General features: G+C 40.3%; 1 protein-coding gene across 4 annotated transcripts in view; it reads right to left on the reverse strand.

Moving 5' to 3' along the window:
- Positions 1-24,591, reverse strand: part of Nfatc3 (nuclear factor of activated T cells 3) — a 76,283-nt gene that overhangs the window by 50,461 nt on the left and 1,231 nt on the right. For all 4 annotated transcript variants that reach the window (XM_052167285.1, XM_052167281.1, XM_052167282.1 and 1 more), the window contains exons 2-3: positions 4,244-5,381; positions 807-969 (exon numbers count right to left, since the gene is read on the reverse strand). In XM_052167285.1, the coding sequence (XP_052023245.1) occupies positions 807-969; positions 4,244-5,381 (1,301 nt within the window). The remainder of the gene's footprint in view (positions 1-806; positions 970-4,243; positions 5,382-24,591) is intronic.

The raw sequence follows: 24,591 nt of genomic DNA on the forward strand, positions 1-24,591 counted from the left end.
CTAAAATATTATCAAATATTGCTTATTTTTCAGGGTGACAAATCTTGGGCAATCTACTGCATAATTCTTTCTACTTTGTGCACAACTTTAATTTGTATGTTTGTATATATGTGTTGCTTGTCATGAATGCACATGGAGTTCGTTCCTTTATCATTTTCTGCCTTACTGCCCCGTGAGAAGTTCTATCACTGAAACTGAAGCTAGCTTTATTGATGAGGCTGGCAACTAGTCAGAAAACTCCTGAACTCAGCATGTTTCTAAACCCTAGTGTGTTACAGGAATATTCAGTCAAGGCTGGCTTTTTAATTCATTGTTAGAAATTCAAACTCAGGTTCTCATGCTTACAGAACATGCTTTCTCTACTCAGTCGATTCCCCAAGAGCATCTACTATATTTATACACACAATATATTCTATTTTTTGTCTTGTTTTGTTTTTTGTTTTCTAAGACAGGGTTTCTCTGGTATAGCCCTGGCTGTCTTGGAACTCACTTTATAGACCAGGCTAGCTCATTCAAGATCTGCCTGCTTCTGCCTTCTGAGTGCTGGTATTAAAGGCATGGGCCATCACCACCTGACACAATATAGTCTCTAAAATCAGAAAAACAGCAATTTGGCTACCACCATCTATTTCCCCAGATGAAATTCAGGAAGGTTTCTTTTGGACTAGTAAAGAAAATACAGCCACATCAATAAGCATACAAAACACAGACCTCTGACTTTGAGTTTCCTTTCTTTCAGCTAAATCAATATACTTACTCAGTCATTACCATGCATCCCTATAAGGAGAAACTCCCAAGTCTCATACCTTCACAACAGGATGGCCACCAGTAGAGGCTTTCACTGCCCCTCTGCTGCCTTCGGTTTCATAGTGGGCTCTATGGTGAGTCTTAGGCTGCACTTCTATTTTCAATTCACATTGTCCAAAGTGAGTTGGTAAAGGCCAGTCTAATGGAGGTAATGAAGATGTGCTATAAACAAAACACACAAACAATCTCATCATATTATCGTTGCAAGGCATTCAAAGACTCAAAGCACCTCTTAGTTCCAATATTTTTTTCCAGTAGTTTAAAAAATATAAGTATTCCAAAATCAGCTTAATTCACTTGTAAGGTACCAATCCTGGAAGGTATTTAATAGACTATTCTTTTGCTTTTTTTGTTTTGTTTTGGTTTTTGGAGACAGGGTTTCTCTGTATAGCCCTGGTTGTCCTGGAGCTCACTCTGTAGACCAGACTGGCCTCGAACTCAGAAATCCACCTGCCTCTGCCTCCCAGATTGCTGGGATTACAGGCGTGGGCACCACCGCCCGGGGTTTTTTGCTTTTTAAAGATTTATTTATTTATTATATATAAGTATACTGTAGCTGTCTTCAGACATACCAGAAGCATCAGATCTCATCACAGATGGTTATGAGCCATCATGTGGTTGCTGGGATTTAAACTCAGGACCTCTGGAAGAGCAGTGTTCTTAATTGCTGAGCCATCTCTCCAGCCCTGGCTGTTTTTTGTTTTGTTTTGAGACAGGGTTTCTCTGTGTCTTTGGCTATACTGGAACTTGATCAGTAGACCAGGCTGACCTTCAATTCACAGAGATTCACCTACCTCTGGCTCCAGAGTATTGGGATTAAAAACATACACTACTATCACCAGGGTCTCTATTCTTTTTAGTGAATAAATTAATGCTTTAACTTAAAGACTTAAGTAGCACTGGCTGTCCTAGAACTAGCTCCATAGGCCAAGCTGGCCTTGAACTTACAGAAATCCACCTGCCTCTGCCTCCCAAGAACTGGGATTGAAGTTGTTTGTCACCCTAGTCCCCCTAGTAGTTTAATTTCTTAAAGCAAAAATATTCATTCACCTGTGTGTGTATGTATGTATGTGTATATATATGTATATATGCACACATATATATGTAGCTCTGAAGAAGAAATCATTTTATTCATTTTTATTTTACATGTATTTTGTCTGCATGTATCTGAGTACCATGTGCAGGCAGGCCTAATAGCTGCAGAGGCCAGAAGAGGGCATTGTATCCCTCGGAGCTAGAGTAACAGATAGTGGTCAGCTGCCATGTGAGTGCTAGGAATTGAGTCTGTGTCTTCTGGATGAGCAGCAGGTACTCTTTTTTTTTTTTCTTTTTTGGAGACAGGGTTTCTCTGTGTAGCCCTGGCTATCCTGGAACTCACTCTGTAGACCAGGCTGGCCTCGAACTCAGAAATCCGCCTGCCTCTGCCTCCCAGAGTGCTGGGATTACAGGCGTGCGCCACCACCGCTCGGCTAGCAGCAGGTACTCTTAAAAACCGGGCAACCTATCCAGTCCCCAAGACTAAGTACCTTCAACATCTACACTTTTACTTCTTTCAGTATGTGTCTCTCCCTGCTCTAGCATGACTCTGTGGAAATCAATCCATTCTGCCTGCAGCTTCCTCCACTTCCTAGCATTTCACTCTTCTCTCTGAAGAACTGCTTATCTCCAGCAATCCTATGATTGACAAAAAGTTTAGTTTCAGTACATAACTGCTTGAAATAAACATAAAGCATTTTAGTATGTTTTTAACGGGTCAATATTTCACTTGATTAATAAGAATTTAAACAGTGTGAAGACCTAGAGGTTAATTTAGATCTATTAATATTAAAAAATTACAGGGGCTTGGAAGAATGTTCAGTGCTTGCCATTCTACAATGAGACCTTGGTTCAAATCCCAACACACACATAAAAGCCAGCATAGTGGCCCAAGCCTGTAATCCCAGCACTGGGGAGAGAGAGACTTGAAGATCCCTGGGGTTTTCCAGCCAACCAGGTTCAACAAGAGATTCTATCTTTTAAAACCAAGTAGAAGCTGGGCAGTTGTGGTGCACACCTTTGATCCTAGAACTCAGAAGGCAGAAGCAAACACTCTCTCAGTTAGAGTTCAGCCTGATCTACAGAGCAAGTTCCAGGACAGCCAGGGCTACACAGAGAAACTCTGTCTCAAAACACCAAAACCAAACCAAACCAAACCAAACCAATTTACATATCTATAGATCAAATAGTAATGGATACAAAGCTCAGTTAGTAAGTAGAGTTCTTGCCTAGCAAGCAAGAAAACCTGAGTTTGAACCCCAACACTACATAAAATTAGGTGAACTAGTTTTATCAGAACTTCAAGGCCATTGTCAATTATGTAGTAAACTTAAGGTCAGTCTGAGCTACATAGGACCCAGTCTCAAAGAAAGAAAATAAGACTGCTGAAAGATTTGGGGATGGGGGAAGGACGGGAGAAGGGAAGGCCAAGCAAATAGCATGGACCTATAGTCCCAGCTACTTTGGGAGGCTGGAATAGTAGAATCATACATTTTAGGTCAGCATGGGTCAATATAGGCAATATAGCAAGATCCCATCTCAATTAAATAAACATTTAAAAGTAAATACACTGTGAGAAAATGCTTGCTGTTAAATAGAACAAAGCAAGAGAACTCAGTAAAGTGCCTGCCATGCTATGACACGCACACCCACATTCACACACATCATCCATGAGTGTGCACACTCATATCCCTCCCCCCCATCCCCCAGACAGGGTTTCTCTGTATAGCCCTGGCTGTCCTGGAACTCACTCTGTAGACCAGGCTGGCCTCCAACTCAGAAATCCGCCTGCCTCTGCCTCTCAAGTGCTGGGATTAAAGGCGTGCGCCACCACTGCTTGACATATTTTTTTTCTAAAGCTGGCAATTTGGAGAGCTCTAGGCCAACAAGAAAACTTGTCTCAAAAGACTCCTGGGGAATAATACTCATGGCTGTCTTCTGGTCTCCACATGAACACACACACACACACACACACACACACACTCCTTCAAATATGCAAATTCAGTTAATTCATTAGTAATATAATAACCCACCTGTACAATAGTCTTTCCTAGATAATGAAATTTCTCTTAAGGAGCCTAAGTCATTTACTGTTATCTACAATTCATCATATATTTTTCTTCACCAATATACTTTTAAAATGTAACTTTAGTCAATTTAAAAACACTTTTAAAGACTTAAAGAAAAATAAAAAGCACCTCTAAGTTATTTGACCAGTGGAATTTATTTTTTAAAAAATAAAAAACAAGAAAGATGAGGGCAGGGAGAGGGGAGAGAGAAGGAAGGAGAGAAGGGGAAGGAGAGAAGGGAAAGGAGAGGAAAAGAGGTCAGATAATGTTATACAATGCAAATGACATATAAGCATGAAAAAACTGATCAGCAGCCATTTCTACCAACTCACCGAAATATAGGGGTGTGGCCAGGCTTTGGTTTGCTCCAGGTAAAGGGTGAAGGAACTGAAAGAAATTGGTCACCAGATGAATCTTTCTTCAAAGGATACTGAGATCCAAGACCATCATCTACTGACGTCTCCCGGGATGGGGATAAGCTCCCTTGATCATCTGAACAGACCTCTAATTTTCCTGGTAGTACGGCAGCTTGATCTTCAGAAGTCTTCCTTGTTTTCAAAGGGATGTCAGTCTCTACACAGTATTGAAATGGAAACGGTGCAGGGCTGATGCCTGATCCAGTGTGGACAGGAGCAGTGAGCCAGGTATCTTCTGTAATACTTCCTCTAGGGGAGTGACCAGGAGATGGAACAGGTGAGTGATGGGGTGAAAGGGAACCAGCATAGCATACTTCAGCACTGGAGTGCCGTCGTTTACCACAGGGAGAAGTGGGCCTTGATGAGGGTCCTGAGGCTGGTCTGGGGCTCAGCCAATTCTCATCAGTGATACTGGATCTAGGAGAGTGGCAAGGAGATTGCCTAGGTGACAAGGAGTGTCCAGATCCATACTGCTGATGCCAGGACTCTTCTCCAGGGCAGCCTCCTGGAGAGCCGCCTGGGGAGGTCAGAGGTGATCCAAGAGTGAATCGTGCAGCAGCTTCATTCAACTCTGATTCCACATCATCATAAATGTGTGAGAGAGATTCACAGGAAGACGCATCTGAGAACCAGCTCCTAGAAGAAATGCTGCTGGCAGGACTAGGACTAAGGGAAGATTCCCGGTAGGATGGCTCAAGTGGAAGATAGAGATGATCTCTAGAAGGCCTTTCCAAATACTCCCTCTCTGGGTCATTTACATGTAGGTCATCTTCATGAACATCTGTCCCTTGATGACAGTTAGGAGAGATGGATGTAATTTGAATACTTGGGCACTCAAAGGGTTTAGGACCACCTAATGGGCTATATTTAGATTCAGAAATATCACCAGTTCCTTCATAATTTTTGTAACTTTGGAGCTGAAATGATGGTGACAAAACAGAAGAGTGAGACTGCAGCAGTCCATGATGTGGTAAGCCAAGGGATGAGTTTAAAGTAGATGGAGGTGGATCTACATTAAAGATGTAAATGGATGCACAATCATCTGGTTCAAGATCTATGAAGAAAAAAAGAAAAAAAAACCACAACAAAAAAGGTCAATAAAAGAAGAAATTAGAAAATTCAAGTGTATAAATTATTAGATGAAACAGTAGTTAATAATCCTGAGAGAAAAAAATTTGGACACCAAAATGCATGTCATTAGCGTCACTAAAGGGCTGGGCACAGTGATTCTTTTTGTCTGTTAAATGTAACAACAGGCCGGGCGGTGGTGGCACACGCCTTTAATCCCAGCAATTGGGAGGCAGAGGCAGGAGGATTTCTGAGTTCGAGGCCAGCCTGGTCTACAGAGTGAGTTCCAGGACAGCCAAGGCTACACAGAGAAACCCTATCTCGAAAAACCAAAATAAATAAATAAATAAATAAATAAATAAATGTAACAACACACAGGTAGAAGGATTACTGAAAGTTCAATGCCTATTTTAGCTACATAGTGAGTTTTAAGCCAGCTTTAGCTATTTGATCAGACCATAGTTCAACAACAACAAAGATTGACTTTTAAAAAATGCATTTATTCATTTTTGCAGATATGAATATATATTACATAAGGAAATCTGTAATTATGTGACATTCTTTTTTTTTTTTTTTGGTTTTTCGAGACAGGGTTTCTCTGGAGTCCTGACTGTGAATAGGTAGCTTAGTGAATAAAGGTCCTTACGGCCAACCAAAAGATCTGAGTTCAACCTCTGAGACCCACATGATAGGAGAGAGCCAACTCCTGCACACTGCTGTATGACTCCCATCTGGGCACAGTGGCATGTGTGCACACACAAACACACACCCTACACACATCCCCAATAAAATCTGAATTTAATCAAAGTCTTTAGAGATTTTATTATTTTAATTTTTTGTGTGTTTGTCTGCATTTATATTAACACACCACATGTGGACAGTGCCCATAGAAGCCAGAAGGTGGCATAAGGTCTCCTAGAACTGGAGTTACAAAAGGTTGTAAGTCACTTTGTGAATGCTAGGAACAGAACCTAGACCCTCTCTGCAAGAGCAGCAGGAACTTTCAACATGGATTCATTTCTCCACCCCTAAGGATTTTTTTTTAAATGATAGAAAGTTGTACTGTATTTAGCAAATGCAGTTCAAGACTGAGTGAAGCAGAGTCTTTGAAAAGCACCTTGGGAGTGAGTTCCAGGACAGCCAGGGCTACACAGAGAAACCCTGTCTCAGAAAACAAACAAACAAACAAAAAAACACCTTGGGAGCCAGGTGATGTTGGTGCATGCCCATAATCCCAGCACTCAGGAGGCAGAGGCAGGTCAATCTCTATCAGCATGAGACCTGCCTGGTGTACAGAGTGAGTTCCAGGGCAGCCAGGACTACAAAGAGAAACATCTCAAAAAACAAGAGTGGGGAGGAAGGTGGAAATGGGGGAGAGACAGACTTCGGGCTGGGAGGAGATGAAGGTTCATACTAGAATTTAGGAGGCAGAGGATTGGCAGTTCTAAACCAGGCCAGGTCAGGCCATGAGTTTGAGACCCATCTGGGATACACAATGATATTCACAAAACCAAACAACAAAAAAGGTAGGTTTTTATTAATTTCTTGTAGAGGTATGGTTTGTTGTTTGTACTACCCCACTATTAACATTAACCTCGCCTCTTACTCACATCATTTACTCTCTGTAGATATTTTCCTTGCAGTAAAATTCAAGATTTCTCTTTTGTTTTAGGAAGTGTATATAATTAACAGACACCTTCTTCCTCGGTAGTCATATCAAGAATTCATGTTTGCACACAGCAGATGAGGTTACAAAAGCCACTAGATGGGGCTGGAGAGGTGGCTCATCAGTAGAGAGCACTAGCTGCTCTTTCGAGGACCTGGGTTTGATTTGACTCCCAGCATCCATACAGAAGCTCACAAGTGTCTGAAACTCCAGTCCCAGGTGATCCAATGCCCTCTTCTGAGGGCACAAGACATGTGCGTGGTACACAGACACTATCAGGCAAAACATCCAACACATAAATTAAAACAAAAAAAAGCAACCAGACACCACTAGATTCTTTACCTACATAAAAATAATTGACTGAGGATATTAAATTATGGTTAATCATTAATCTTCACAAATTTAGAATATTCAATTTACTCCATTAATAGGCCTGGTGGTATGCATCTCTGTTTTTTTTTTTTTAAAGATTTATTTATTGTTTATATGTCTTCAGACGCACCAGAAGAGGATGCCAGATCTCATTACGGATGGTTGAAAAACACCATGTGGTTGCTGGGGTTTGAACTCAGGACCTTCAGAACTGCAGTCAGTGCTCTTAACCACCGAGCCATCCCTCCAGCCCGGTATGCATCTTTGTTATCCCAGCACTCTAGCTTCTGGTTCAATGAGAGACCCTGTCTCAAAACCATAAAGTGAACAGCCATAGAGGAAAATGCCCGGCCTCCTCCACTACCCTCCTCATGCACTGGAGCATGGATGTACAAGCGGTGTCATAAAGTAATATAAAGACATGAACACCCACAATAACAATAAGTCTCATCTTTCCCCACATGCCCAGAAGTCCTGACTCCTGACTCTAAGAGGATGGCACTCGTCCAACCGTGCTTTACCTGATAGTAAACTAGGGCCTGGCAAGGCACAGCCTGCGAGCCAAGTCTGTCCTACCACCTGTTTTTGTTTTTTGTTTTTAAATGACAGCCTACATGCTAAGAATGGTTTTTTAAAAGAAACTTATGAAATATAATGTGATTCAAATTCTGGTATCTATAAATAAAATTTTTTTGGAACTTGGCCACACTCAATTATGTGCTGTCCATGGTCATGTTCCCACAAAGATAGAGAAGAGTAACTGAAAAAACAAGTTCTGCCACACTGATGCTTGGGACACAGTAATACAGTTTTGTTGTTTTTGTGCTTCTCAGGACTGAACCTAGGGTGTTACAAATACTGGACAAACATACTACACCAAGCTCTATACGAAGTCCTCCAACCCCTTTTGTTTTTCAGACAGAGAAGTAGGGGAGGGAGAGTCTCACCATGCATCCCTGACTGGTCTGCACACTGCCATGTACACAAAACTGGCCTACATCTCTCTATGTATACCAACCTTGTGTTGAACTTACAGTGATCCTCCTGCCTCTGCCTCATGACTAACACCAGTAATCCTAGGATGTGGATGGCTGAGGCAAGAGAACTGCTGAAAGGGTTTGTCATAGCAAGACTGTCTCAAAACTGGGGAGGGGGCAGAGGGGAAGAGAACCTGTCTCAAAACCAAAATAATAGCAACAACAATAATCAACCAATCAATCAATAATCAAGCAAGATGGACATGGTCATGCTCATGCTCATAATCCCAGCACTGGTAAGTTGAGGCAAAAGATTAAGAATTCTAGATCAACCCTAAATTAAGAAATCTAGATCATCGAGTCTTTAGCAAGGCACAGTGGCTCATATCTGAAATTCCAGTACTCAACAAACTGAAGCAAGAGGATTGGCACAAATCCAAAGCCAGCCTGAGCTATATGGTGTGTTCCAGATCAGTCTGGACTACTATCTCAAAAAGCAAAAACAATGAAAAGGATGACTATGGACTAAGCAATTCTTCCCAGTTATGTATTCAGGAGAATAAAAATATGTCTCTATAAAAACTTATACACATATGTTTATAATTGCATTATCTGAAATGGCCAAAGGGTTAAAAAATCAGATAATTCTCAAAAGAGTAATGGAAAATCTAATAACGAAAAACAAATAAAACTTATTGTGGTGCTACACAACTGCAATCCAACCTACTTAGCAGGCTGAAGCAACACAGTAAGCAAGAATCTCTTATTAAGAAAGGAAATGCTGCCAGGCAGTGATGGCACAAGCCTTTAATCCCAGCACTCTGGGAGGCAGAGGCAGGTGGATTTCTGAATTCGAGGCCAGCCTGGTCTACAGAGTAAGTTCCAGGACAGCCAGGGTCATACAGAGAAACCCTGTCTCGGGGAAAAAAAAAAAAAAAAAAGAAAGAAAGAAAGAAAGAAAGAAAGAAAGAAAGAAAGAAAGAAAGAAAGAAGGAAAGAAAGAAAGAAAAAGGGGGGTGGGGAGAAGGAAATGCTATAGCCTGAATGAACCTTGAAAACATTCTAAGTGAAAGACACAAAGTCACACACAATTACATTATGCCCTTTATAGTACATATCTAGAATAAGCAAATCCAGAAGTGAAGGCTAAACTAAAAAACTAGCTAGATACAGAGCTTTTTGAATGAGTAACTAACCCTGCTCCTGAATTTCCACACCTAACACTCTTTTTCTTTAGGCAGTAAATGAAATTTTCTGACAAAGAGAAAGAAGGAAGACTGAGAACCTGGGCAACCACACTGAAAACAGGATGATGAAACCAAGCCATTCTAAAGCGTGTATATTGAAACCCTACGTGCTCTTCTACTCCCTTGGCACAGCATCACACTCACACCCTAGGCAATAGACAGGCAGACTTTTCACTTGGGACTCTAATTAACAAAAGGAAAAAGAACTACAGATAATGACCTCAAAGGTAACCTAGTAAGAACCCCTACAAGGAGGCCTACAGTTAGCAAACATCAGTGTGATCACAAAACAATATAATTTCAGCGCCCCATTTTAAGGGGAAAGCAGGTAACAACAATCACCGAACAACTGAGAAAGCTTCAAAACTTAAAACAGCCAAAAGCCAGACATGATGGCACATGCCTCTAATCCTAGCTAAGGCTAAGGCAGAGGATCTCAAACTTAAGATATAGTGAGCTTCAAGTTAGCCTAACCAGCAGAGGAAAACCATGACTCAAAAAAAAGAAAAACAAACAGATATTCATCTCGGATTAAACAACAACCATGCACGGCAACACAAGCCTGCAATACTAGTACTAAAGCAGCAGAGGCAAAAGATATAAAGTTCAGTGGGAGATTCTGTCTCAAGGGTAAGACCATCCAATATCCTCCTATATCCTCCGGGCTTGTGCATGCAGAAATATATACAAATAAATAAATAAATAAGAAAAATTGCTGAAAATTACATTACAGTTTGACTCTGAAAACATATTGCAAAAGGAAGTAACAAAAAGTAAAGTAAGCAGGGCAGTGGTGGCGCACGCCTGTAATCCCAGTACTCTGGGAGGCAGAGGCAGGCAGATTTCTGAGTTCGAGGCCAGCCTGGTCTACAGAGTGAGCTCTAGGACAGTCAGGGCTATACAGAGAAACCCTGTCTTGGAAAAAAAACAAACAAACAAAAAACCAAATCCCCCCCCCCAAAAGTAAAGTAATATATTCCTATAGTTTCATAATAAGCAAAGACAATTCAAATAAGGCAGTCAGCCAGGTTTGGCGGCATACACCTGTAATCCCAGCACCTGGAGGCAAAGTCAAAAGGATCACAGAAAGTTCAAAACTACCAGTCTGAACTACATAACAAGCTGCAGGCCAGCTAGGGCATATAGATTGAAACCCTGACTCAAAAAAAAAAAAAAAAAACAAAACAAAACACAACCAAAACAAAACAAAAAAACCACCAACAACAAAAAAACAAGCTGGGCATAGAGGCACACACCTTTAATCCCAGCACTTGGAAAGCAGAGGTAGGTGGATCTCTGAGTTTGAGGCCAAGCTGGTCTACCAAAAGAGTTCCAGGATAGCCAGGGCCGCACAGAGAAAGCCTGTCTTGGAAGAAAGAAAAAAAAAAAAAATCAAAAACAGGCAGGGGTAGGGAGATAACTAAATGATGTCTGGGGAGGTCAAAAATGGAACTGGAGTTACAAAGGTTGTGAACCATTATGTGGGTGCTAGGAACCAAACCTGGGTTCTCTTCAAGGGCAACAAGTACTCTTAAATGCTAAACCATGGGGCTGAAGAGATGGCTCAGCAGGTAAGAGCACTGACTGCTCTTCCAAAGATCCTGAGTTCAAATCCCAGCACCCACATTGTGGCTCACAACCATAGTAAAGAGATCTGACACCCTCTTCTGGTGCATCTGAAGACAGTTCCAGTGTACTTAACATATAATATAATAAATAAATCTTTAAAAAAAAATGCTGAACCATCTCTCAAATCTCTTTTCCCCCCATTAACTTTCCTTTTAAAGAGTTATTTCTTTATGTATATGAACACTTTGTTAGAATGTATGCCTGCATGACAGAAGAAAACATCAGACAAGAGGAAATCAGATCCCATTACAGAACCACCATGTGGTTGCTGGGAAGTGACCTCAGGACCTCTGAATAAGCAGCCAATGCTCTCCACCACTGAACCGTCTCTCTCCAGCCCTCCCTCCACCTTTTTTTTTTTTTTTTTTTTTTTTGGAGACAGTTTCCCTGTATAGCCCAGGCTGGCCTCAAACTTAGAAATCCACCTGCCTCTGCCTCTGCCTCCAAAGAGCTGGGATTAAAAGCATGTGACACTACTGCCTGGCTCTTTCTCCACTTCTTTTAAATGGTTAGTCAATTAATTTAATTAGTGTTATTAGAGGCAGAAACGAGGTATTAAAGGAGCATAGTCACCTTACCAGAGGTAAGGTCTCATCATGAGTCTCTCCCCTTGCTAAGTATAGGTACAGGTATAGATTTTTTGAGACAGGGTTTCTCTGTGTAGTCTTGACTGTCCTAGAACCAGCTCCGTAGACCAGCTGGTCTTGAACCACCTGCCTCTGGGATTAATGCCATGCACCATCACTGCCTGGCCATACAATATTATTTTCTAAAATAAGCATTTTTCCTATCCTGTCATTTTTTTCAATAATTTATTTTTTTATTCACTTAATATCCTGATCACAACCCCTTCACAAATCCCCTATCTAATCATCTTAAAGAGCTTCAAGGGCTTTGTAGAAAAACCCAGTGTTGAAAAACAAAAAACAACTAAAATTAATGCAACTTCAGAGCTCATTCTTGTTTGTTTGTTTGTTTGTTTGTTGTTTAATGTATGAGTACACTGTAGCTGTCTTCAGATACACCAAAAGAGGGCGTCAGATCCCATTATGGATGGTTGTGAGCCACCATGTGGTTGCTGGGAATCGAACTCAGGACCTCTGGAAGAGCAGTCAGCACTCTTAATCACTGAGCCATGTCTCCAGCCCAACTCTACCCATTCTTAATTATGATAATGAGTATTATAATTAAACCTATGCCTGACACTGCCTGGATGACCAGGAACAAGAGGAAAGCCCAGAGACTTAGGGTAGAACCAAACACAGTTGCCTCCCTCCACCCCCACCCCCACCCCTAATCAATAATGATGTTCTGCTATACTCACAGATCAGTGCCTAGTTTGGGTGTCATCAGAGAGGCTGCTTCTGCCAGCTGATGGGAGTGGATGCAGAGACCCACAGCCAAACAGGCTGAGAGAGAGCCCAAGTTACAGGTCTCCACTGGGTCCTTCTCCTCGGAGTTTAGGGAACCCCATGGAACAGGGGAGGAGAAAATTGTGGGAGCCAGAGGGGTCAAGGACACTGGCAGAACAAAGTTTGCAGAATCAAATAAGCAGGGCTCTTGGGGGAGAGTGAGCCTGGGGGAAAGGGGAGGTGGATAGAAACTAACTGGGAGAAGCAGAAAGAGAAGCTGGCGTCCAGATGATTGTATAAAAAGAGAATAAAAAAAATTAAAAGAAGAAAATAAAGCTGGTAAAAATTTCACTCCAAACACACACACACACACAGAGTCTGTCTACCACCTGCGCCTCTGCCCTCTCCCTTATTTTTCTAGACAGGGTTACTCTGAGTAGCATTGGTTGTCTGAAAACTCACGCTGGTGGCTGGCCCCAAATTCTGAAATCCACCTGCCTCTGGCTCCCAAGTGATGGGATCAGGCACATGCCACCACTGCCCAGCTAAGAAAAACAAAAGTCGAAAGCACTAACCAAAAAAAATAAATAAAATAAATAAAATAAAATAAAAAGAGGCAGGGAGTGCAAAAGTTTGACAAAGGATCTGACATTAAAAACCAAGCTGACAGCGGGGCAGTGGTGGCGCATGCCTTTAGTCCCAGCACTTGGGAGGCAGAGGCAGGTGGATTTCTGAGTTCGAGGACAGCCTGGTCTACAGAATGAGTTCCAGGACAGCCAGGGCTACACAGAGAAACCCCACCTCAAAAAAATAAAAACAAAACAAAATAGCAAACAAACAAGCTAACCTAGACTTAGCATAAACCTAAGGTCACACTCAAACCAGACTTGGCTGATATATATGTATATTTTAGATGCAGAGCTCTTAGCTGCTGCAAAAAGCAAGACATATGGAAACTGCACATTTCATAAGAAATGGACCTTTTTAAGTGTGCCTGGGATCTTCAGGCTTTCACACACAAATACCAATGTGTCAACTAAAATGTTCCAAACAAATTTCTGGTTATGGTAAGCTAGCAATTCATGGGCTATCCTACTTAAATCTTATAGCTCCAGTTGTCTCTCTTGCCAAAAGCTTGCCAATTACAAGCAAGCAGGAAAGTTGTGTAATATAAATATATACACAGAAAATAAGCTTGCTCTTGTTTGTATCCCTTTTAAGTCTCCTGAATAAAATTTACCCCTCTGTTACTTGAACCTCCTATGGCATGTCTGGGCAAATTTGATGACTTGGATTCAGTTTTAGAAGCCAGTCTTACTGCCAAGTCTACTGTGTCTATTTTCCTTACCCACCAAGAGCTTTAAACACCTTCCTTATGTTACTGCTGTGAACAAAGTACAGCATGCTATCAAATAGGGCTCAACCTCCTCAGGTTTCTTACCTCTTAGGAGTAATGTGATTGCCCTTACTGCATTATAGCTTCCTTAGTCCCATCCTTATTTAAAATAAAATATTTTCAATGACCAGTGACGAGAAAGAACTGGTAATAAACTCATTATCTTCTTTTAAAAAGTTTTTGTTTCATAGATGGAGCTATAACTGGTATTGTATCATTCCCTAGATTGTCAAGGCCATTAATGCATATTCATACATTCTCTCTCTCTCCAATCAACTCTTTAAAGAGGGCTTTCATTATATACGCATACATTTATGTGTGTGCACATACACTTGTGTGAAGGTGCCCTTGAGGGCCAGAGACAATGCTGAATCCCCACAGAGCTAAAGGTACAGGTAGCTACAAGCTGTCCATTACAGGACCAAACTCCAGTCTTCTGCAAAAGCAGCAAGCACTCTAAATCACTAAGCCAATCTATTCCAGTCCACAACATCAGCTTTTATAGCTGAAGAAAAGCAAGCAGTATGATTTCTCTCCAAAAATGTCCTTATGCTTAGACGTAGCTGAAGAAAAGTAAAGTGAACCTCAAAAGCAGAGTTTGGACTATGCCTGCTAAAAAAATAACAATGATTTTAGGGATATTTTATGGATGCTGCTAAAAGGTAAATCATAACAGCAAGTAGATTCTAGGCTAGGGATACAGTTTAGTTAGTAGAGAATACTTGTCTTGCATACAAGAGGCTCTGGGGTTCCATCTCCTGTAAACTGAGTGTGGTAATACACACCTGTAACCTCAACACTCTACAAAGAATCAGAAGTTTAAGGTTATCTTCAGTATACAAATTCAAGATCATCCAAGAATACATGAGATCCTGTCTCAAGAAAAACAAAACAAAAAGTATTAAAGTTGGTTCTGATGTACCCCAGGCAAGCCTTGAACTTGTATGTATGTAGCTAAGACTGGCCTGGTACTCTTGATTCCAGCCTCCCAAGTGCTGGATTAACAAGTGTACACTATTCTGCATGCCACCCTTGACCATTTATGTAACACAAGTTAAAAAGTTTGTATTATTCTAAAAAACACTAGAGTACAACGTCTCCTAATATTTCAGAATACTTGCCCAAATATCTCTTCTGTATTAGCAAGTGGTTAGACCTTACTAAGTATACAAATAACAAAGCTCTTAAAGTCACATTTCCAGGTTTGCATGCCTACCTATAACACCAACATTTGGGAAGCTGAGGCAGGATTACGAACTGAAGGACAGGGGCTGGAGAGATGGCTCAGAGGTTAAGAGCACTGACTACTCTTCCAAAGGTCCTGAATTCAAATCCCAGCAACTACATGGTGGCTCACAACCATCCACTATGAGTCTTCTGGTGTGTCTGAAGACAGTTACAGTGTACTTACACATAAATAATTTTAAAAAAAACACTTAAAAAAAAAAAAAAGGACTGAAGGACAGAGTCTGACTGTGGTGACACCCACCTTTGATCCCAGCACTTGGGAGGCAGAGGCAGGTGGATTTCTAAGTCCAAGGCCAGTCTGGTCTACAGAGTGAGTTCCAGGACAGCCTAGGCAATACAGAGAAACCTGTCTCGAAAAAAACAAAAAACAAAACAAAACAACAACAACAAAAACAAAAACAAAAGGACAAAACTGGATGTAGTGGCCTTTAATCCCAGCACTGGGGAAGTAAAGATCTCGAAGCAGATCCCTGAGTTCCAGGCTAGCCTGGTCTACAGAGCAAGTTCCAGGAGAGTCATATAGAGAAACCCTATTTCAAACCAAAACAGAACAAAAAAGAATTGGAAGACAGTCTGGGCTATATAGATTTGTCTCAAAAGATAAAGAAAAATAATGGAATGTCAGTATCCATCTTTGTTTCCTGTGAAGCAATATAACCAGCAGTCACCTCAGGCTATCAGTTAACCTTCCCTGTCATAATGAACAGTATTCTCTCAAACCATGAACCAAAGTATATTCTCCTCCCTCCAATTAGGTTATTTTTGAGTATTTGGTCACAATAATGAAGAAATTTCCTTTGAAGTAGAGTCTCAGCAACTCTGAATTCTGAAGAACTCTGCATCAATGTTCTGAGATACTGTTTGTGGATGCTTGGGAAAGGAATGAAGATTCTTGTCACAACCACCTGACTTGGAAGAACTTACCCAGAAGCCTCAAGACAATCAAGGCTGAGACAGGCTCTAACTCCTACAGAGAAGTAGCAAGTAATGTAGACTGCTCTAAAATTAACACAAAGTTGGGCCTTTCTACCTTTGTAACTGCCAAGAAAGTCACTATTTCTGGGATCCTGACTATTCTCGTTGTAAAATATTTTACAGCACAATTTTCACCTCTTTCTGGAGGGCTGGAGCTAAAAGGAAGAAAGCTCTTTGAAAAAGGGAGCAATTTTAAATTGTATGGCAGACTGAAATAAAATCAACAGCAGTACCATTAGGAAAAAAAAAAAAGACTACAATATTAGCAATCAAATCACCAAACAGACAAAAATCACACACAAAACCAAGGCCCAGTTCCAAACGAGCCGGATGAAAACAAACACATGGGGGCCAGTGCAGCAAGTTAAGGTGCCTGCCTCCAGTCTACAGTCCTGGGCAACCCCTGGAGCCCACAGAGTTGGAAGGAGAGCACTGACCCCTTCAAGTTGTCCTCAGACCTCCACTCAAAAGCTGTGGCAGTGCAAACACACACACAAAATAAATACTAAAAAAGAAAAAAATTGTTTTGTTTTAAACTCTTTTTAAAATTATCGTATGTATGTATGTATGTATGTATGTATGTATGTATGTATGATGCATCAATATAGGCATGTACATGTCACAGCATACATATAAAGGTCAGAAGATAACTTTGGAAATGGCTTCTTTCCTTACATCTTTACACGGAGTTCAGGGACGAAACTCAGGTTGCCAGGCCTTCATATCAAGCATTTTGACTGCCATGATATTTTGCCAGTCCTGGTTTCTGGACACAGAATCTCAGGTAGCCCAGGATGGCCTCAAATGTTATATCTAGTAACTACAGGCCAACTTTGAACTCCTGATGTTCCTACCTCTACTATTCAAGTGCTAGGATTATATATATATATATATATCATGCCTCACATTAGATAAATTTTAGTTAAACAGTTAGATAGTTAGAGACAGGATTTCTCTGTGTAGTTCTAGCTGTCCTGTAGACCAGGCTGGCCTTGAACTCAAACTCAAGAGATCCGCCTGCCTTTGCCTCCTAAGTGTTGGGATTAAAGCAGCATTTCACCATTGCTCAGCTAGAGCAAAATATATAATATTATATATATATTTGGTTTTTTTCAAGACAGTGCTTCTCTGTAAAGCCCTGGCTGTCCTGGAATTCACTCTGTAGAGCAGGCTGGCCTCAAACTCAGAAATCCACCTGCCTCTGCCTCCCAGAGTGCTGGGATTACAGACGTGCACCACCACCGCCCGGCTATTAGATCAATATTTTTAACAAAACAATTATCACTCTTACTTTTTCCCACTGGGTTTTTTTCCCCTCATACTTACTAAAATACACTTATTGTGTCTCTATCGTATAACTTTGCTAATATCCCTAGAAGGACCCTTTAATCCATACCAAGAAAAGTGTGAACTAACAGAATATTGATCGTGCATAATGGTCCATACCTGTAATCTCAGCATTGGGGAGGTAGAGGTAGAAGGATAAGGAATTTAAGATTCTCCTCAGCTATACCAAGAGTTCTAGGCCAGTTTGGGTTACATGAGACCCTATCTAAAAAAATAAAATAAAAATATAAATAAAAAGAAATTAGCTAAACCAGGTGATATACTCCTTTAATCCAAGCACTTGAGGAGCAAAGGAAGAAGCTCTGAGTTACAGGCTGTACTGGACTACATGGTGAGTTCCAGGCCAGCCAGAGATACACAGTAAGACTTTACGTCTCAAAAAACAAAAAACAAAACAAAACAAAAAAACCCCAAGAACCAAAAACAACTAACCTAACCAAATAAAGCCAAGCATAATGGTGCATGCTTCCTTTAATTCCTGTACTTGGGAGGTAAAGGCAGCATGTCAGGAGTTCAAGACCAGTCTTGGCTACACAACCCAGGTTGGCATACACAAGACCCTACCTCAAAAGAAAACGAATACACACATACTGAACTACTCTTCCAAGTAAACAATGAAATGCTAATAATCACTGACTCAATCACTCATTGCATACTTTCACTACAGCTACAATCTACAGAAAAGTCTAGGTATGAAAATAAAGATTAGCAGGAATTAAATTCTCTTCTTTTTTTTTTTTGGATTTGGTTTTTTCGAGACAGTGTTTCTCTGTGTAGCCCTGGCTGTCCTGGAACTCAACTCTGTAGACCAGGCTGGCCTCGAACTCAGAAATCCGCCTGCCTCTGCCTCCGAGAGTGCTGGGATTACAGGCGTGTGCCACCACTGCCCGGCACAACTTCCTTTTTTTATCCTAAATAAATTATCAAACCATACTTGCATGATTATTGAATCAATCTCCTTTCAAACCTTACTGAGTCAGCAACTCTAAAAGTAGAAAAATGTAATTAAAAGCAAAAGAAAATAAGTATTTATACAAAGAGGTAAGAAACACCGAAAAGAGTAAAGACTAAATCAAAACAGGACTGGCCAGAAGGCTTAGCGGGTTAAGACATTGCTATTGGGGACTGGAGAGACAGCTCAGCGGTTAAGAGCACTGATTGCTCTTGCAGAGGTCCTGAGTTCAAATCCCAGCAACCACATGGTGGCTCACAACCATCTGTAATGAGATCTAATGCCCTCTTCTGGTGTGTCTGACATACAGTGTATCCACATACATAAAATAATTAAATCTTCAAAAATAAAATAAAATACCCAGTTTAAAAAAAAAAACACAATTTCTTAAGCTGGGCAGTGGTGGCGCACGCCTGTAATCCCAGCACTCTGGGAGGCAGAGGCAGGAGGATTTCTGAGTTGAGGCCAGCCTGGTCTACAGAGTGAGTTCGAGACCAGCCAGGGCTATACAGAGAAACCCTGTCTTGAAAAAAGTAAATCCAAAAAACAAAAAACAAACAAAAATAAGGCATTGCTATTGAGCCTGAAAATTTGATTTCCAAACCTGAAACCCACATGTTGGAGAACTAATTCCTTTAAGCTATTCTCTGACCTCTATACGCGCGCGCGCGGACACACACACACACACACACACACACACACACACCACACACTAGGTAAATATAGCAAGAATTTTATTTTTGTAGATAGGGTTAGGGTTTATGAAGCCCTGATTGTCCTGGAACTACACTATGGAGAGAACAGGCTGGCTTTGAACTCACAAAGATCCTTCTGCTTCTGCCTTCCAAACACTGGGGTGCACAACAACGTGAATACCATTCTCAAAAAAATAAAAAAAAAAAAAAGAAAAGAAAAGAAAAGAAAAGAAAAGCTCCTAGGCAGATGTCATACAGATCCTAAGAGAACACAAATGCCAGGTAAAACTCTCATTTACCATAGACAGAGAAAACAAGATAGTCCATAACAAAACAAAATTTACACAATATCTTTCCACAAATCCAGCCCTATATAAGGATAATATATGGAAAACACCAACACAAGGAGGGAAACTATATCCAAGAAAAAGCAAGAAAGTAATCTTTCTTTCTTTTATTTTTTTTTAAGATTTATTTATTTATTATATGTAAGTACACTATAGCTGTCCTTAGACACCCCAGAAGAGGGAATCAGATCTTGTCACGGATGGTTGTAAGCCACCATGTGGTGCTGGGATTTGAACTCAGGACCTTCAGAAGAGCAGTCGGTGCTCTTAACCGCTGAGCCATCTCTCCAGTCCCCGAAGTAATCTTTCAACAAACCCACACAAACATAATTCCTCCTTTAATAACAAAAGTAACAGGAAGTAACAATCACTTTTCCTTAATATCTCTTAATATGAAAATTAATATTACCAACATATCCTAATCGATTGGAATTCAAAAATATGAGAAATTAGAAAATTGTTGGCTCTCACCCAGTGGTCTCTCTAATTTGGTAATTGGAGAAATAATGTCCAATATTGTACAATCCATATACACCTTCTGCTTGTTTGTAAGTTACAGTGTCTTGCTGTGTACCACAGAATGGTTTTGAAATCATGCTCCTCCTTATCTCAGCCTCTCTATTAGTAGGCTTTGTTTATTTGATGTTTTTACACTATACTATGGTTTTCAGAACAGCTTACATATCTCAAAATTATTTATATAGCCCAAAGAAACATAGACAATTAATTTAGGAGGTGGACTGTAAGAGAATAGCAAAGAATGAGACTGAATGTTTTGCTTGATGTTTATAATTCTTCTATCAATTTTGAAGATGACCTCTTAAGTTACTCTTTTTCTGAGATGAACACTTTTCAAAATCATCACAGCCAATGAACCAGAATCTTACCCTCACCTAATGTCTGTACCACCCTCCAAGCAGAACCATTGTTCATTGAAACAGTTGATGAATGACTTCATGGATAGACCATCTTAATATACACACCATTTCTTAAATGAATGTAACCTGTTCCCTGTGGGCTGAGAATGACAACAATCATTCAAGTCAAATAGTTTGATATTGTGCTTACCATTCAGTTCTTGGTGCAGCAGAACTGTCAACTCTTAGCTTAGTTCCAACGGATGTAAAATCCTTTGGTGATGTGAGGGACATTGACGTACAGCCTTATTACAATGAACTCCAGTGTCTAAAAATTGTGCTTATTTTGGGTTTGTACTACACAGTAAGAGCCAAAAGTTTAAGCTCTACTAAAAACAAAACAAACAAAAAGACTTTATCTTTTTATGTTCATTTAATAACATGTCCATCATTTTTATGATTGGTATAAAATATATATTATGTTGAATATAATAATTAAAAAAAAAGATAATGAAATTGGGGCTAGAAAAATGGCTCAGTTAAAAGCACTGACTGCTCTTCCAGAGGACCTGGATTAAATTCCCAGTATCCACCTGGTGGACCTAGAGAGATAGTTTGGTAGTTAAGAGCACCAACTACTCTTCCAGAAGACCTAACTCTCTGTAACTCCAATATCTGATACCCTCACACAGACATGCAAAACACCAACTTAAGAATAAGTAAATTATTAGGGAAAAGAAAAGGCTCTGCCTCAAATATAAAAAACAAAAACTGGGACATAAGTAGATAATTTGTCAAAGAGACAGTAAATGATATTGAACATATCAGTACTAAACAATACTAAGCACTAGGCAAGATAGCTAGAAAAAGAATCCTCAAGTTTACACATGAAAAACCTGTGTAGTAGGTGTAGCTTAAGCAGGAAAACTACCATGAGTTTGAGACTAGGAAACTTTATCTTTACCAAAAAAAAGTATATTCAATATTTGCTGAGAATATATAAAGTAAATTTATTGCAGAAAAATACATTATAAAACAAAAATATTTCCTCTCTTCAAAAACAGCAGTAAAGCCGGGCAGTGGTGGCCCATGCCTGTAACCCCAGCACTCTGGGAGGCAGAGGCAGTCGGATTTCTGAGTTCGAGGCCAGCCTGGTCTACAGAGTGAGTTCCAGGACAGCCAGGGCTACACAGAGAAACCCTGTCTCAAAAAACCAAATCTAAAAAAAACAAAAAACAAAAAACAAAAAAAAAAAAAAAAAACACAGCAGTAGATAAGATACTTTATATAATGCATTTCTTCTGGTAATTTTAACAAATTTTGAGGCTGGAAAAATGGTTGGCTCAGCAATTATGAAGACCCACAATGGGTAGCTCACAACTGTCTGTAAGTGGAGTGAGGTAGGAGGTTGAGACAGGAGGATTGTTGCGGCTAGCTGGCCACCAGCATAGCTTCGAAGTCAGTGAAAGATCTTGTCTTCAAGGGAATAAGGCAGAGAATGATAAAGCAGAACACTGTACTTCCTCCTCAGACCTGTGTGTGTGTGTGCACATGGACACACACACACACACACACACAGAGTGAGTGAGCTTTAACCTATGTTTTGTGGAACACTGTCTTAAATAAACAAATTGAAAATGAAAGCTCAGCATATGTAAGCCATGCCTATAATGGCAGCATTTGAGACATAAAAGGAGGATCACATGCGATGGTTCCAACTAAAGTCCAAGGTCATCCTCTAGTACACAGTGAGAGCAGAACAGTTAGGAATGCACAGTATATGAAGATCTTGTCTAAATAAACAAACAGAATAAGGAGAGAGTTCAGTAGGTAAAGTATTAGGACCTGAGTCTGATTCCCAGAGGCTATGTAAAAATGCTGGATGTGGCAATACAGGTTTGTAATGGCAGCACTGGGAGACAGGGACAGGGAGATCCCTGAGGTTCACAAGATCGATGTCTAGCCTAAATGGAAAGCTCCAGGCCAATGAAGAGACCCTGTCTTAAAAGAGGTGGGCAGTTTTACTGAGGATGACAACTGAGGAGGAGCTGCAACTCACACACTGCATGTTCACACACACAGAAATCGAATTGCCAGATTACAATTATTTGAACAGCAAACTAAAAAGCGAGATGTAAACAGAACGCTGGAGCATTAGAAGCTGCTCTTTATAATAATGCAATGCACTATACATAGGTGAGTTTTATTGTTTATGGTGTTTGTTTTTTTGAGCATGGACTCACCACATAGCTCTGGAATGTTCTACATAAATCATATTGGCCTCAAACTTGTGGTCCACCTGCCTCTATTTCCTCTGAAGTATAGGTTAGAAACACACAAACGCTGAGTTATAGCAAATACTTTGCCAGGCACTACATTAATGTTTCTAAAGTTTTTATTTACTGGGATATGTCATTTTGAATTTAGACTTTAAGGAAAAACAAAATTGTTTGATTTAAAAAAATATGACAGGCTATTCTGGAACTCTTTATGTAGACCACCAGTCTGGCCTTGAACTCACAGAGATCCCCACCTACCTCTGCTTCCCAAGTACTGAGATTCAAGGTATGTGACACCATGTCCAATTTCCACAAAGAAGTTTTCAAAAATCTTTTCAATGTATGGGAATCTCAGCATGCTCTAACTACTTTCACAGTTTCAGAGAGACAGAACTAATACAGGCCAAAATTAACATCTGCGATGTTGTGGAACTGACCAATCAGCCAAAGAACCAAACAATGTTTAACTACCAGGAAAAAACAATGAGTAGTGATTCAAAACTTAAGTGGTATTTACTCATAAAAACACAACTGTATTAAAGAAAACAGCTGAGTGTGGTGTCTCACATCAGTAATCCCAGTAGTCTCAAAGGCTGAAGCAGGAGGAATACCTCCATTCTGAGGCCAGCCTGGGCTACATAGTGAGTTCGAGGCTGGCTTGTTACACATAGTGAAACACTGTCTCAATAAAACATAAAAGCAATAAGTTTTACTTTTTCATATGATTTTCACCATAATGGGAAACAAATATTCTTTTTGTTTGTTTGTTTGTTTGTTTTGGATTTGGTTTTTTTGAGACAGGGTTTCTCTGTATAACCCTGGCTGTCCTGGAACTCACTCTGTAGACCAGGCTGACCTGGAACTCAGAAACCCGTCTGCCTCTGCCTCCCAGAGTGCTGGGATTACAGGCGTGCACCACCACCGCCTAGCTGGAAACAAATATTCTTAAGAAAATAACCACTGCGTGTGGTGGCACATGGCCTCCAATACCAGCACTTGGAAGATGAAGCAGGAGACCATGCAGAACTAGACTCTAAGAAGTCTAAGAAAGAAATGATAGAAAAAAACAAAAGGTGGTGGCGCACGCCTTTAATCCCAGCACTTGGGAGGCAGAGGCAGGTGGATTTCTGAGTTCGAGGCCCAGCCTGGTCTACAGAGTGAGTTCCAGGACAGCCAGGGCTACACAGAGAAACCCTGTCTCAAAAAAAAAAAAAAAAAAAATGAAAAAAACAAAAGTCAGGGAGGGTGGAGGGAGAAAACCTCCTAGAACAGTTTAAACTCAGATTCTGGTAAAAATAAAACTGTTTGTGTTTACTTTTGGGAATTCCAACTACAAATCAAATTACAAACTTTTTTTCTAAAAATTCACTCAAACAAGTTTTTTTTTTTCTAACTTCCATAACCTAAGTGCAATTCAGTGCCATCCTCTCCACCAACCCCACTTTTTCTATTTGTTTTATATATAAAATTTATGACAATTTATTTTGTCTAGTAATAGTTACTTGAGCATCTCATCTGTTTCCCAACTTTCATCAGAGACGGGGACTCTGAATCAGAATAATTGTACCCAACTAAGTATCCACTAGTACCTTCAGCAACCTTATGGCTGATTCAAATAATGCTAATGGAACTGAAACTAAACACAGCCAACTCTTAACTATTACAATTATTTATCACATTGAAAACAGCATACGAAGGCTGAAAAGGAACTAAAAGGTATCATACCACCTACAGATTCAATGCAACTATGAGAAACCAATGTTATTAGACTTCAATATACTTATGAATAACTCACAATATACTTATAAGTATAACTCACTTAATACTGGAAAGAATAAATAGGGATACTCTTATCTG

The sequence above is a fragment of the Apodemus sylvaticus genome, chromosome 21, assembly GCF_947179515.1.
Source record: "Apodemus sylvaticus chromosome 21, mApoSyl1.1, whole genome shotgun sequence".
In the NCBI taxonomy this organism is placed as follows: domain Eukaryota; kingdom Metazoa; phylum Chordata; class Mammalia; order Rodentia; family Muridae; genus Apodemus; species Apodemus sylvaticus.